The sequence below is a fragment of the Rhineura floridana genome, chromosome 4 (genome assembly GCF_030035675.1).
Source record: "Rhineura floridana isolate rRhiFlo1 chromosome 4, rRhiFlo1.hap2, whole genome shotgun sequence".
Classification (NCBI taxonomy): Eukaryota; Metazoa; Chordata; class Lepidosauria; order Squamata; family Rhineuridae; genus Rhineura; species Rhineura floridana.
This window is the reverse complement of record NC_084483.1, coordinates 181,709,582-181,725,864: the sequence shown is the minus strand read 5'-3', so window position 1 is coordinate 181,725,864 and position 16,283 is coordinate 181,709,582. Positions and strand designations below refer to the sequence as shown.

General features: G+C 41.4%; 2 protein-coding genes across 4 annotated transcripts in view; one reads left to right on the top strand and one right to left on the bottom strand.

The window, feature by feature from the left end:
- CAMKMT (calmodulin-lysine N-methyltransferase) overlaps positions 1-14,701 on the bottom strand; it is a 455,076-nt gene extending 440,375 nt beyond the window's left edge. For all 3 annotated transcript variants that reach the window (XM_061625416.1, XM_061625417.1, XM_061625418.1), the window contains exons 1-2: positions 14,333-14,701; positions 1,435-1,607 (exon numbers count right to left, since the gene is read on the bottom strand). In XM_061625416.1, coding sequence (XP_061481400.1) covers positions 1,435-1,607; positions 14,333-14,452 — 293 coding nt within the window. In that variant the 5' untranslated portion in view covers positions 14,453-14,701. The remainder of the gene's footprint in view (positions 1-1,434; positions 1,608-14,332) is intronic.
- The window catches only part of PREPL (prolyl endopeptidase like), a 67,814-nt gene continuing 66,104 nt past the window's right edge, over positions 14,574-16,283 (top strand). Inside the window, exon 1 of the mRNA XM_061625414.1 lies at positions 14,574-15,675. The gene's annotated coding sequence lies outside the window, so the exon portion shown is untranslated. The remainder of the gene's footprint in view (positions 15,676-16,283) is intronic.

Sequence of the window (16,283 nt, the reverse complement as noted above, 5' to 3'; positions counted from 1 at the left end):
CAGGTGACAGATTATAACCCTTCTGATAGTACCAAGGGTAGAATTACACATGATAGCAGCAGACTAGTTTGACCAAACATAGATTGCCATTAAACACCTGTAAAATGCATGGAGGGGTGGATTGCATGTGAAAAAGCAAATGGGCAGGAGTGGTGAACTGTTCCCCCACCCTCTGCTTTTCCTTCCATAACCCCTCCCTCTAGCCACTTTGGTCCCAGCTGGGTTCCAAGAGCAGAAATGGGCCAGCTGGGGAGAAATGCCATGTGGGAAAGATTGCAGGCGACAACAAGAAGGGGCATAGTCCAGCATTCCACTAAAGACTACTGCTTTTCTCCTTGAAATCTTCCATCCACTTCACAGGTTTTGCATTTGAAGACACAGACACCCTGTTCTGGACTTGTAAAGGAGTCCATGGGATAAGGGGGCAAAGCAGATCAGGTGCTCCTGCACAGAGAACGCCAAGTGAGCAATCTGCTCTGACAAAGGATAGAGGTGGACTGCTCCCAACCCACCACGCTCCTAGGCTCTACCCCCTTTGTGACAACAGCAGCCCTTTAAGGGCCAACCTACGGGCCTACAGACAGGCACTTCTGCGCTCTTTAGTCTCCCGCCTGCTGCACTCCCTACACCACTGGGCCAATTAGTAGATTGGGAGGTGCTCACTGAGGTTCTCAGCTCTGGCTCCATGCTGGTATTCAGTGCTAGTCCTACTCAGAGTAGATCTATTGAAGTTATAGACATGACAAACTTAGGTTCATTAATTTCAGTGGGTCTACGCTGAATATTACTTAACTGACTACAACTTATGGGCCTTGATGTTGTGGGATCTGGTCCAGGGGGCTCCTGTTGACCCCCCTCAGATTTAGTGGCCCTCAGTCACCAACATTAGGCGCAGAGTAAGATGCCTGATCTGGCTCCCTAGCTAGTGACTATGCAGCCTCCAACTCCATGTCTTGATTGTTGCTGGACTCTGGGTCATGACAATAGGGTCTGGGTCATGCCACCATATCTAGTTTTATCTTTAGGTCCTAACAGCATGTTATATTCCTATACTTGTAACAAGAGCCCAATGGCTGGTTTAACTTCAGGAGGAAGATTTGGTGCAAAAAATGGCAGTGTGTACTTAGCCCTTTCCCCTCCTGTCAAGTCTCTGCTCCAAATCACTTCCAAACTGCTTTATCCTTCAGATTTCCAAGTGCATATTTTCAAACTGTCGAATGAAGGCAGTGAACGAGGAGAACAGATTACAAGCATTAGGTTCAGCTAATACCCAAGTCCCTCTCACAAATATCTGAATCTGCCCAAGAAACAGGCTCAGATACTCTGGTCCCATGCAACCAGTGCCAGGTAGTGTCCCTTGTTTATTTGAAAAAAATAATCAAAAGTAACACATGCCAGACATAGACAGTACTTCTAAAATCAGAAGATACTTACTTTAATGATATACTATACTCAGGATAATATATGTTTTTGTACTGAATCCAGGTTCCAGGGTCATCTGTCACTCTTCTGTTTTCTTCTGTTATTGAAAAGAGACTGAATGAAGCAAATCTCCTTACTGATACTTGCTGAAGGTGGACATTCTTCAAGTGTTTTTGCTTCAGAACCTTTTATTAAAAACAAAAATCATGAAAATGTAACCAATTATAATATAGCATTTTAGTGCTCAGAAGAAAGCAACCAAATTGAAAATGTCTCATACTGAGGAAGTTGCAACCTAGCAATTATTGTTTACATCTTTATAACATGACAGTACTATAATGTAATATGCAGGACAATTTCCCTTAATACAGGGATGGAAAACCTGTGGCCCTCCTGATGTTGTTGGAATACAATTCCCATCAGCCCATGCCAGCATGGCCAGTAGTTGGGGTGATGGAAGGTGTAATAGAACAACATCTGGAGGGCCACAAATTTCCCACTCCTGCCTAGACTATCTGGACAAATCAGCTGTAGAATGTGGTGAGCTATACCTGATGATTGAGGGTCACTGGGGATACCAGCATCTGTACTAACCTCCTATTGCTTCCCAGGCACATCTGAAGATCTTGGTTTGATCTATGATGTCCTTCACAGACTGAGTTGAATATACATATAATGGACTCTTATTTCCCATCATACTCTTGAATACCATTTAGAGGATATTATTCATGCAAAAAGTCAAAATACTCAAGGCACTCAGAAAGATCTCATGAGATCACAAGGATTTTTCATGTTATTTTAAAAACCTCTGTGTGAGTATTGGCTTTGGAAGGCCAGGATTAAGATGGTGAGTAGCTGACCAACTGGCAGTCTGTAAGCCAGATAGGTCTTCCAAATTTTAATCAATGTATGATAAAAGGTTTTTCCACAACTAATAACAAAAGAGCCCAGCTGGATCAGACCAAAGGCTCATCTAGTCCAGCATTCTGTTTCTCTCAGTGGCCAACTAGATACCTATGGGATGATCAAAAGCAGGACATGAGTACAATAGCCTTCTTCTATAGTTGTTCCTCAGCAACTGGTATTGAGAGGCATACTGCCTATGATCCTTGGAGTAGGCTCCTTGGAGTAGTATATAGTATTTAGCATCATGACTAGTAGCCATTGCCAGCCTTATTCTCCTTTTCTACATCCTGATTTTGGGGAGTGATTCCACATTTTGTTCTCTGTCCTCTAAATGTTATATGTAACATGAATTTTATACATAAATGTATACACTTGTATGTAATGCCATGTCTGAACATATTTGTTCATTAACTGTGAAGCCCTTAGTGCTAGATAGTGGCCAAAAATCCATGTAGTCCAGCATTCTGTTCTCACAGTGGCCAACCAGATGCCTCTGGGAAGCCCACATGGAGGACCCAAGTGCAACAGCAGGATCCCCACCCCAATCTACATTACAACCAGAGCTACAGAGTTCATGAAAAAAAACCACTCTCTCTTATTTGGTTAACAAGGACTTTGTATACCTTTTAAAAGTCATTCTTTGAGCTAGTTAAAAATCCACAGAATCAAGTTTATCTCAAATTAGATTAACAGTGCAATTGTATCCTCAAGTTATACTGGTTGGATGAGAATAGGATTGTTACTAAGCACCCTACACAGGTACAAAAGGTTATGCCAACAGAGCAGTCAAAATGGTATAGTTACACTGTCATAACTTTAAGATCAAGGGAAACAATATAGGGGGAAATTGACTGAGACAAAAATTTGGAAAAGCAGACATCCTATCCTTCCTCATGTCTAGATTATACATCCCCCTTAGATGTAAAGTTAGATTTGCAAGATTGTTGTAACTACAATTTTTTGTTGCAGCCCCCCTGAACAAGTAGTGCAGCTTGGGGGACTTCTATATCCATTACCGTCACTGGAGACACAAGTGGCTTCCATCAGCTTTAGTCAGTAGCCCAACTGCAACCCTATCTGGATGGTAATAGCCTAGCTTCTGTTGTCTACACTCTGGTAACCTCAGGATTAGATTACTACAATGTTTTATATACATGATTGCCTCTAAAGATGGTTCAGAAACTGCAGCTAGTGCAGAATTCAGCAGGAAGACTGATGATTGGGAGCAGGCAGTTCAAGCATATAACACGAATTCTGGTTCAACTGCACTGGCTACTGATTAGTTTCCAGGCTCAAGTGAAAATGCTGGTTTCTATTTATTTATATGACTTGTATACTGCTTCACATTTCAGCAAAAATCTCTAACTGCACACCTCTTAAGCCTGGCTTTTGACATTTGAGATGTATATTTTTAGGACCTTCTACAGCTGTGATTGTAATGTTTCAAACTGTTTTTAATAATGTATCTTATATTGTTGTGACCTGTCCTGGGACCTACTGGTGAAGGGTGGATCATAAATTTTATAGTAATAATAACGATAACAGTAATATAATTGGTCCCATTGTACCCACTGTGATATGGAAGCCTGTGTATAGAAGGTATTGTGGACTCTTCCTGACAGTCTGTTTAGTTTAGAATTGTTACCTTGAAATGATATTTCTGTTTGCACATTCCATGCATGAATAATATGGTAGCATCACTGGGAGTAACACTGTGTTTGTTGGGTGGCAATGGAGTTATTAAGCATGCTACATGAGTGGCTAACATTGCTATGTTGTCTCTTTGTGTTCTATTGTTATTGTACCTTTGACATTACTACAGGGAAAGCTTAGAATCCCAATTAGTTATGCCAATGTAAATCCCAGTATAGCAACAGTCATCTTAAAAAGACTCCAGGATCGCCCAGTTCATGTAGTATAGCTCTACGATCAAATGAAATCTCTAATCATAAACCTTTCAATAATCCACATTTCAGTAAGGCACAGGGAACAATAGCTGAACCATAACAGTAGCTAAGTTATGAAAAAGAATAGTATGGCATTTTATGTCTTTCAATCATCTTGAAGCATGTACAAACCTAGGTTTTCTACTGCTAGTGATGTATGCTATTTAGCTGCTTAGAAACAAGGACAAAAAGCAAAAAGTGAGAACCCTTTTTGGGACTAGTTACAATTATGCCCTGAACAGGTTGAGAGACAGTCTTCTCTGTTGACATGATGCCCTCTAAGTGAACTTCAAGGATCACTAACTTACCTTACCCAGTCCTGAGACTTAAGACTTAGTAAAATAAGAAAAGCTACTTTATTTATAGAAATACATAGTAGATAGGAAAGGCATACCTAGTTCTAACTAACTTACTATGTTGGAGGTGCAATGCCCAGACTTGGGTATTGCCCTCATGGCTCAGGAGAGAGAACAAAGGCAAAGATGTCTCCTCTCTCCTTGGACAGTCGAAGAAGAAAAAAGACAAAGGAAGGAGGGGCAGGTCAGCTTCCCTGACCATATCAGTTTACAATGGAAGGAAATTAGGTAGAGAACAGCACAAGTAAAGGTTGGCAAGCCTGGCCAGCTGGTGGACCTTAATTTATTAATTTATTAACTTTATTTATACCCCGCCGTTTTTCCAAATTGGAACTCATGGCGGCTTCCAGATAAAAAACAGATACAATTAAAACCTACCAAAGTTAAAAGCATATAATACATAAGTAAATAAATATAGACAGATATAATTAAAAAATGAACTCTAATTTAAAATAGCATTAAACTGTTTCTGATATTAAAAACTATACTCATAAAATCAGAATAATTAAAAAATAAACAAGCAAGAGCAATATGACCTCCTTTTGGGCCTATCCTTAGCCGCCTTCGGAATCAAAGGCTTGCTGAAATAAGAAAGTTTTTACCTGTCGACGAAAGGACTGCAGGGAAGAGGCCATTCTTATCTCCTTAGGGAGGGAATTCCAAAGCCTAGGGGCAGCCACCGAGAAGGCCCTATCTCGTATCCTCACCAGTTGTACTTGTGCGGATGAAGGTATTGAAAGAAGGGCCTCTCCTGAAGATCTCAGGGCCCGGGCAGGCACATAGAGGGCGATGCGGTCTGACAAATAGCCTGGACCCAAGCCGTGTAGGGCTTTATAGGTCAACACCAGCACTTTGAATTGTGTCCGGAAACAAACTGGCAGCCAGTGGAGCTTTTTTAGCAGGGGAGTTGTATGGTCCCTGTAATCAGCCCCAGTTAGCATTCTGGCTGCAGCACGTTGTACCAGCTGAAGTTTCAGAGCAGTCTTCAAAGGCAGCCCCACATAGAGCGCATTACAGTAATCTAAACGGGATGTGACTAAGACATGCGTCACCGTGGCCAGATCAGACGGGTCAAGGAACGGGCGCAGTTGGCGCACTAATCTCAAATGTGCAAAAGCCCTCCTGGCCACTGCAGAAACCTGGGAATCCAAATTTAAAGCTGAGTCCAGGAGGACACCCAAACTGCGAACCTGTGTCTTCAGGGGGAGTATAACCCCATCCAGCACAGGCTGTATACCTATTCCCTGATCTGCCTTACAACTGACCAGGAGCACCTCTGTCTTGTCTGGATTAAGCCTCAATTTGTTCATCCTCATCCAATCCACAACTGATGTCAGACACCGGTTTAAAACTAAGACAGCTTCCTTGGAAGAAGGTGGAAAGGAGAAATAGAGTTGGGTGTCATCAGCATACTGGTGGCACCGAACTCCAAATGCCTGAACAACCTCTTCCAGCGGTTTCATGTAGATGTTAAATAACATAGGGGACAAAACTGAACCCTGAGGGACTCCACAGGCCAATGGCCAAGGAGTCGAACAGCAGTCCCCCAGTACCACCTTCTGGGTTCGCCCCTCCAGGAATGACCGGAGCCACTGCAAAACAGTGCCCTCAAGTCCCATCCCAGCTAGGCAGTCCAGGAGGATACCATGGTTGATGGTATCGAAAGCCGCTGAGAGGTCCAGCAGAACCAACAGGGACACACTCCCCCTGTCCAGTTCTCTGCGTAGGTCGTCCACCAAGGTGACCAAAGCTGTCTCCGTCCCATACCCAGGCCTGAAACCAGATTGAAATGGATCTAGATACTCTGTTTCATCCAGGAATCTCTGAGCTGGGAGGCCACCACACGCTCTATTACCTTACCCAAGAATGGAATACTGGACACTGGCCAGTAGTTATCCATGTTTAAGGGGTCCAGGGAAGGTTTTTTCAATAAAGGCCTTAACTCTATCTTTCTTCTGGAACACACACAAAAGAACCCAAACAGGAGTTGCTCTTGCCCCACTTCCAACACCCCTTCTCAACAAGTGTTTGGTTTAGCCCACGAGGTTCATCTTGTCTTGTGGCTTGCAGTATCTGATTTTCCCCAACGCCTTTGTCAGAGCATCTGCAGTCATGTTTTCCGTTGGACAATACTCCATCTCGAGTGGTCCTCTAATGAAATGGTGCTTCCTGTCTATGTGCTTGGTTCGTGAACTCACCCCTTTGGACTCCATGAGTCTGATGCATCCTTGGTTGTCTTCATATATCATGACAGGCCCAGGTTTAGAGATGCCTAAATCTTTAAACAGTTCAAGTACCCATGTCAACTGTCTACTTGCTTCAGAAGCTGGCACATACTCTGCTTCTATGGAAGCAGAGTGCTACAGTCTCTTTCTTACTTGCCCAGCTGATCACTGAATCTCCATAGTAGATGTTTCCACTGGTGGATTTTTTATCTGTAGTGTCTTCACCCCAATCAGCATCTGCATATCCCATTAGTTTGGGATCTCGGGTAACCGCTAACTTCAGTTTCATGTAAGTGCCCTTCAGATATCTCATCACTCTCTTGATTACTTCCCAGTTCTTCTTGGTTGGTAAGCTGGTTTTTCTGCACAGTTATCCCTGGTAATAGTACTGAGATATAGAAGTTTCACGATGACTCGTCTTGTATCTTTCAACATTTCCTTCAGCATCTGGCTTTTTCTGGAATATCCTCTTGCAGCCTACAGCTTTCCTTCCTTAAGGATTTGGTCAGTGTCCAAGTTTTGTTCTCGTGTAGAGCTTCCAGCTCTTCCTTGGTTGGCTGCCTCCACCTCTCAGCTTCAGCTTTGGGTAAGGCTTCAATCTGTTTCCAGGTCTCTGGTTCTGGAAGTTCATCTCTCATGAGGTAAGCAAGTCTTTCTAGTGGTACACCTTTGTTGGTGCGTTCAAAGCATCTGGGTCCTGGCGCTTCGGCTGCCCTTTCTGACTGTGATGCCTCTTCTGGCTCAGACTCCTCATCTTCCTCTCCTGGTGTATTATTGTGAGCCCTTCTGTTGTGGAAGAATAGCTCAGCTTCTTCCATTTCGCTGCTGTTTGGTGTGGCACTCCTTCTGGTTGGTGTGCACACTTTCCTTCAAAGCGAACAGCTCTGTATACTCCAACTTCACCAGTTTTAGGATTTATGACTCAGTATCCCTTCTATGTTGAAGAATATCCAATGAATATTCCTTCCTTGGCAGTGTTGTCAAATTTTGACCTTTTTTGTTCTGGGATGTGCAGAAAGGCCTTGCAGCCAAATATACGAAGGTGAGACACACTTGCTGTCCAATCATGTCATAGCTCCAAAGGTGTTTTGTTGGTTGCAGCTGCCGGAAGTCATTTCTGCAGATAGGTGGCAGTAACTGCTGCTTCCCCCCAATATTTCTGTGGTAACTGTGCATCTTCCAATAAGGAACGAGTCATCTGTCCAAGAGTCTGGTTCATGCATTCCGTGACCCCATTTTTTTCTGGAGTATAAACAATAGTAACCTGGTGCTCTCTATGCCTTCCTCACATAGAAAGTCTTGCATAGTCCTGGACACAAATTCTCCTCCATTGTCAGATCTTATAATTTGTGGCTTTCTGCCAAATTTGTTGGATACAATTCTGACACAGTCCTTCAGTTTTTGAAGTACTTGACATTTCTTTCTCAGTAGGTACATTGCAGTATACCTTGAGTAAACATCTATGAAAGTGAGCATGTATAAATTTCCGCCCTGTGATGGCATTCTAATGGGTCCACAAAGGTCTATGTAAACTAATTCTAGAGGTTTTGTAGTTTTCCTTTCACTTTTCTTAGGAAATTTTGGTTTCACACTTTTTGTCTCTATACAACATTCACATTTTTCTGTGGACTTACATTGTCCAATTTTAATGCCTTTAGCCAAATTTTCCTTCTATAGAGCATTGATTCTGGCTAAGCTGGCATGTCCCATTCTTCAATGCTAAACATGTAAACATCCAGAATCACAGGTCTCTTTGGTTGTATTTGCATGCATAGTTTCAAAATATTCCAAATGCAAAAGTCCATTTTTCAATTTTGCAGTACAAAATTGCTCCTGCTGAAAGGAAGGCGGGGATATAAATCAAACAATAAATAAATAAATAAAATTAACATACTTCTCCTTCATCTAAAACTTGGCAAATTCTGTCATATAAATGCAATTCACTTCCAAGCTGCATTATTTTAGTGGCCCTTATTAAATTACCTTTAAATGCTGGAACAAACAGGCAATTTTCAGTTCAAGCTCTCTGGCGCCCTCTGGCGTTTTCCAAAGTAGCTCCACAGAGCCTATTCCTTGAGAGCTGAAAACGTCTCTTGATGCTGTAATTACATTCTGTGTATGTGGTCTAAAGTTCTTAAACAATTTTTTATCATTTATTAGATGTGCAGTACAACCAGTGTCAATTAAAAATCTGCTTTTATAATCATCGTGCTTTCCATCAGATACATAGTAAATGGAATGCTTCACTTTCATTTGGCTATTTGTTTTTCTTTGAGCTTGCTTCTGTTTAAAATCAACTCTTTCTCCTGTCTCCCTTCTAGGACAATATCTTTGAAGGTGATCATTTGAAGCAATTCTTCCTTTGTTTATCTGTACCCTGGTGTGGCTTCAGGGCATGACTCATCTCTCTATCTTGCCTTTGGTTGCTGTTTCTGCTGACAGTAAAATTTGTTTTTTCAGACATAGCTTGTTCCTGTCTCTCTTTATAGTCCTGATCTTTCAAATATGCCATAATCTGATCCAAATTCTGATCTGTCTGTTGAAGTATGCAAGCTGTTATACAATGATGTTCATTTAGAGAGGCCAGGAGTATGACCTTTTGTAAATCTTCATCCAACGATCTTCCACATATTTCTAATTCTCGGAGCAGACTTGTAAATCTCTCCAGATGCTGATTCAGATCTTCTCTATCAGATTGTTTCAGCATGTACGACTTATAGAAAAACATCACATGATTTTTAGATTTTCTGAGATACACATTTTCAAGATTTCCCCATATTTCTTCAGCATTCCTACAGCTCATGCAAACATTTGTGCCTCATCTGATAAAGCAGAAATAAGAAGAGACTTCACTTTGTCATGCTGATGCTTGCAGGAGGCAGTGGCTGCTTCATCTGCTGCTGAGGGCTCAGGATCAGTCAGGACTCCATGCAGATCCTCCCCTTCCAAAAGTGCCATTATTCGGAGACTCCAAATCGCATAATTGTCCTTCTCCAGCCTTGGGATGCTTGTCTTAAGTGTTGATTCTTCAACCATGGTTTCCTATATTTTGTTCTGCTTTTCTTTCTCTAACCTAGTCTCCTTTTGATCTCTTTTTGTAAATCACACACAGTAGCCTTTTTACCTTTCAGGCACAACTCACAATTCAATTTAGCTTACTGGCATGCATAACCCTTTGTTATGGAAATATGCAGAGATACTCAGCGTCTGAGTTGCATGTGTACTCGCGTGTGTATTTATCTTAGTAGCAGGCTTTTACCCTGCATTTAGATCACTGAGACTTAAGACTTAGTAAAATAAGAAAAGCTACTTTATTTATAGAAATACATAGTAGATAGGAAAGGCATACCTAGTTCTAATTAACTAAGTTGGTGGCGCAATGCCCAGACTTGGGTATTGCCCTCATGGCTCAGGAGAGAGTGCAAAGACAGAGATGTTTCCTCTCTCCTCGGACAGTCAAAGAAGATGACAAAAGAAGAAAGGGGCAGGTCAGCTTCCCTGAGTATATCAGTTTACAAGGGAAGAAAGATGGGTAGAGGACAGCACACGTAAAGGTAGGCAAGCCTAGCCAGCTGGAGGACCATAACTCTATCTTCCTTCTGGAATACAAGCAAAAGAACTCAAATAGGAGTTGCTCTTGCCCCACTTCCAACAATACAACCATTCTAAATGAATGTGTCCCAGGGACCAATACAACAAGCACATGATTCAGAAAAGCAAATGAGAATGGTCACTAAGGAAACAGATATGCACAAGAAAGAAAGAAGGCTGATCCACAAAGCTATAACCTAAATTCTTAACTAGTTCCGACTGTAGAAAATGAGCTAATATTCAGTTAATATTCAGTAGTTAATATTCAGCTTGGAAGCATTTCATTTGATAGTGTTCGATGGTCATAAAAAAGCCACAAACACTGGCATTCTCTTGACTACTTGCATCCAAAATAAAGTGTGTTCAGTATCTAATATGTTATTTAATATTCATTTAAGTGATTTCTAGCTTAATTTACAGTTTTATTCTCATTCATCTGCAGCCATGTTTTTGAAATTATTTTTTAAAATCCATAATGAAGGATTACTGTCCTATGAAAAGTCACGCATACCTAAGCCTGCAGTGTCCAGAATACATCTTATGAAGAAGTAATAACATCTATAATTATTGAACATGGAAACCATTAAAGCCACTTGTGAATTTATGGATTCAAGTAAGTTCTATTGAAGTCGTGTTTGCACATACTGTCACTCTCTAAACAGCCATAAACCACAGTTTGGTAGCTTAGCAATCATAGTTTAAGTAAAACAATTCACAGCCCCCAATTCATGTGTCACACTAAGCTATCCCCTTTGTAGTTTGCTTACTCGGTCACACAAAAGGAGGAGCAAAGCAGAAGTGTTTGAGCTATATGCAGCAGCATGCAGCTCACGTACAGTATGGCTTACTAAACCACAGTGTATGGCTTAATATTATATGCGAACATGGCCTATGTAGTGACGTCTGGCAGATATTCCTATCCCGTACACTTATGGGATAAAATTAAGCATACGAATGGAGTGGATAAATATGGAAGTAAGTATGAGATCATGGACTGGGATAGACAGGCAAGTCTAGGTGCGTATTTTCACAAAATATGCAAAGCTACCACATCTAGAAGGAAGCTGTAGGAAAGAAAAATAAGTCAAAATGCTAACATCTGCTGCTGACCCTGACAACACCTGAGCAACATTAGAGTAATACTTTCCTACAGACCTCTAAACTGTCAAGCTATGGTATTCATTATAATAGAAATCTATGAGCATGGTGCACAACCTAGGAAAAACAAGAAATCTGGGTTATAACAAGTAGTGTCTGTTTCAAAAGCTTGGTGCATGACAGGCATTCAAGGCACACGCTGTAAACCTAGAAGATGCTGTGATGTGCAACAGCATCTTTGACCTCATTAATTCCACAGTTGATCCTTTTTAGCTGACAAGATTTGGTATCATCCTTCTCATTGGAAGTAATATGCTTTGCCATTGTATTATTAAGATCAAAGTGATGGATGAATGCACCTCCTTGAGACACAACTTACAAAGGTTAAGTAAATGATCTTCAAAAGCATCCATTATGCTGCTTTCATTTGAAAGAACCAAGAATGTTAGAGTCTTCAAGGCCTACTCTGCACTTTAGTTGCTGTTCTGTAATTATTTATCCGCTTCAGCTCTCATTGCTAGGACACCCTGTTTCATTGTCTTCATTTCATTTCAGTATTTGTAGGCTGCTTTTCAGGGTTACCCTCTCAAGGCGGTTCACAACTTATTATTACAAGACAGAACTTCATAATACGAAAATGTCTTGGTAAGCAACATTATTGAACAAATCAACACCAGTTTGTGGATCAATTCCTTATAACTTTAATTATTTAATTTCATAGGCTGTAATTTCTACTATTCTAACTAACTTATGCAGGCACTGAACTGCTCACCCCGACTTAATTTCATATACTTCCAGATTCCTGTCTGCAGGTATGTTTCTGAATATGATACATTCTTATTCACTCTACTTGTGGAGAATGAAGTACAACTATCCTGCCGCCCTGGGCTCCTGCTGGAAGGGCGGGATATAAATCAAATAACAAATAAATAAATAAATATCTACTGTCAGATTCATTTTGAAATGATGCCATTATACTTTTTAAGATGATTTGTATGTACATATTTATCACACAAGAAAAGTTCATTTGATTAGTTACAACCTGTGATATCACCATCTCTCCCAGTATCCACAACAAGGGATCAGTTAAAAGAAAGTTGTAAGATTAGCATAAGGACTGATGCAAGTGTACTATCAAAGTTACATTTAACAACTGAGCATTACATTCAACTCTGTAGAGAAGACAATGACGGGATCCTAATAGGTAGAACACATTCCACATTTTTGTTTACAAGTCACGTGGCTGTGAAAGAATATGATTGGTCACCAGCTTTAACCCCTGATTCTTTATTGAAGGATGTGTTTGGGTAGTTTAAGTCAGGTTGCCTATGGGGTACTTTAGGATTATTACAATATTTTGATTTATTTGACAATTTGTAGTAACTGATATTGTTGAAACTAATACTTGATGGTCCCTTAAAATTTCATGTGTCTTGTTTTTTGTGGTCTTGAACATGATATTATATTGGTGATGGTATGAAATTAACAGGTAACTATTCATGTTTGTCAGACTTCATAGAATAATTGTTTTTTCCCAAAAATTCTTTTATTTATTTTACTTACTTTAAATCATTTCTGGTTTAATGTGGTTTTGTGATTGTTTTCTTTTATAGATTTTGCAAAGTAAATGTATTAATTATTTGCTGATTACTGTAAACTGAAACTCATACTGGGAGAGTTGTATACTATAAAATTATAATTAAAATCACATTTAACAAAAGAAGAGCTTGTTACCTTGCAATAGGCTCAAGCTGAATTCTGGTAGTCAGACTATATAGGTCATACTACTACACCAAGCCATTTAATTCATGGGTCCATTTGCCAGTTTTGGACTTGCAGAAGGGAACAACTCATCCCTTAAGGAATCTATCAATGTAGATTTCACATTTGAATTGGGGCTGGTTCATTTCAAGTCTCTGTGTCATGGAGCATTTGCAAACAAATTGCAGGATCAGTGTGGGGGTACACAAAAGTCAATACTGTGCAGATGTATAATAAAATTCAAGAATGAACACATTGTATGATTCATTACAACAAATAACTAAAACACAATGACAACTATTTCAGCGTTAATATCCACTGAACGCTCTGTACAGCTCACTGATGCATGGAAGAGACTTGATTTTTCCAGCACCCTCTTACGTAGCACCACAAGCAAAAAATCCAGAAAAGCCATACACCACACTTAAAGAGCTGGGTTCTAGGCAGCCAGTGTTGCATAGCTGTTAGAACAGCCTCCCCCAACTTGGTGCCCTCTGGATGTTTTCGACTACAACTCCCATCAGTCCCAGGCAGCACACGGGGCTCATGGGATTTATAGACCACACTATCTGGAGGACTCCAGGTGGAGGGAGCAGGTTAGAGAGTGAGATCAGGACTCAGAAAACGTGACAAAGAATCACCACCCACCCATTAAATTCACTGAGCAATCTCAGGTCCATCACTCCCTCTCTCTCAGTCTCACCCACTTCACAGGGTTGTTTTAAGAATAAAACGTTGGGTAGAATCATCTATACCCAGAGCTCCTTGGAGAAAGGGCAGAATAAAAATAATGTGGATGTTGCTATGATGGGCTTTGGTTGGACTCGAGAGCGAGGAGGACCCTTTGGGCAACTCATCTCATCCCCCCCTCCATCAGTGAAATGGGGGCGTGAACAACTTACCTCACAGTGTCATTGAGAAAAAAACAAAGTGAAATTAATACTGTTGAAGATGCTAGAGAGGCGGCACGCACGTTCCTAACGCAGCTCCTGGGTGGAAAAACGAAACGTTACTGTTGTGGTTGTACCTGTCTGAGAAGCATCCAGCGGGCTTTAGCGGCTGCTTGCCTGCTTCCTCCCCAGCCTTCCCTGGGGTCTCCCTCCTCTCCTTCTGCCTGACACCTGTCAGCAGGAGGAGAAATGCTCATGGTGAGAGCAGCTCACGCTTGAGCTCAAACTTGAGGGAGTGCGCCCAAAAGGCAAAACACACTGAGGCAGGGTGGTGAAGGAGGAGGAGAAAGAAGAGAACTCAGCGGGAAACTAATAGCCCGTAAGATCCATGGAGTGTCCCGCCGCCTCGTGAGAGAGAGAGAGAGAGAGAGAGAGAGAGAGAGAGCGCAACGGCCAATGGCCAACCCACATGGAGCAACCCGCCTGATCGCTGAGGAGTTTTTGCTTAAACCTTTTCCAGCAGCAGCTGTGAAAGAACCTCCCATTTATCCGGGAGAGAGACAGAAAGCATTTTAGGAACCATCTTTGGTAAGGGCAAGACACAGTGACCTTGCCTAAGCTGCGGCAACCGTGAGGAGAAACAGTTGAGACAGGACATGGAAGAATCGGGGGCTGATTATAACTGCTAAGGCATTAAGCCATATTTACCTCAAGCAAGAGGTTTATTGCCCCGTTTAAAGTTTCTTTTCAAAAAGGAAAGATGTTTAGCAACTCTCCTCCCCCTGGTCGGGGTTCCTCTGCCTTTTAACATACAGCATGGCTAGAAAAAATTAGTAGATAAAGCTTCTTCCCTATCTCTTCTATTCTGTACAGGTGGAAACTTCACCAGTTGATTTTCTGCCCGTCATATTAAGGCACAGTACCTCCTCCCCTTTCAAAAAAAATTCCAACTCTCTGGAAAGTTTAAAGTATATATCTTTATTTCGGCACTTGACCGCAGTAGAATATCCGATAGATTGTTAAGGTAACTAAAAACAAAAAAGAAGCTGAATAATGATCTCAAAATCAGTTTTTGTATTTGAATGCCCAAAGCCAAAATGGAGACAGGAGGATCCGGATTCGCCGACATCTTATCTACGGGCAGGGAAAATTAGTAGAGACTTCTGGCGCTCCGTCGCCATCTTGTCTATGGGCAAGGCGATGACTACAGAAAGCTGCCTTCCTCTGCCATCTTGCTTATGGGCAATGTTACCCAGCACATCGAGTAAGGGCAGCTGAGGGATTTAGTCGCCTACCTATGACGCCATCATCATTCGTCTCGCCATGCTGCTGCTTGTCTGCTATCAACAGACTCTTAGCTGCAACGGAATCCACTGTGAGATTCGCGCTTCTTCCTAGATTATTGTGTGCCTGCTGATAGAGAGATAAAAGATAGAAGATGGTTCTATATGCTCCATTCCTGCGGATTTTATTAAATACAGTAAGTAGAGATGCTCATTGCTTCTGCTCTAAATAAAACTTGAAATACGATTTCTACCGAAATCTAACCAAATTCTACCGAAATCTCTATGGTGTCGTTATAGAGAATAAATGTTCTTATTTACTAAAAGACCAAAATAGCAAATATGTATAAAATAGCTACAGCTTAGGTTGCACTAGCAATAGTAACAGTACAACTTTCTGATTGTTTGCTCAAAAGTATGTCACGCTATATTTAATGCAGCTTCAACAAGGCCAAGGTACAAATCTACCTATGCCATGGATAGGCCAGGATCCAAAGTACCTGAGTCAGCAGTGTAAGGTTCTGGTTCAGAGTTGCTGTGGTAAGGAACCAGATCTGAAATCTGGAGTAATAGATATCTAGAGCCAATAACAACCATGTCTCTATTGGTCCGTTAGATCCCCTGATCCAACAAAACTGATGAACCAGAGTTCCTTCTCTGTCCATTGTAAGAGTGCAAGAAAGATCAGCCTTTGAGTAGCCTCAGTGTTGCAGGAAATAAGGCATTTGGGCTCCGCTGCCTGAATCCCTGGTGTAAATCCCCTGGCACTTTATAGGGAGCTACTGTTAGTTGTTGGGACCTTAGG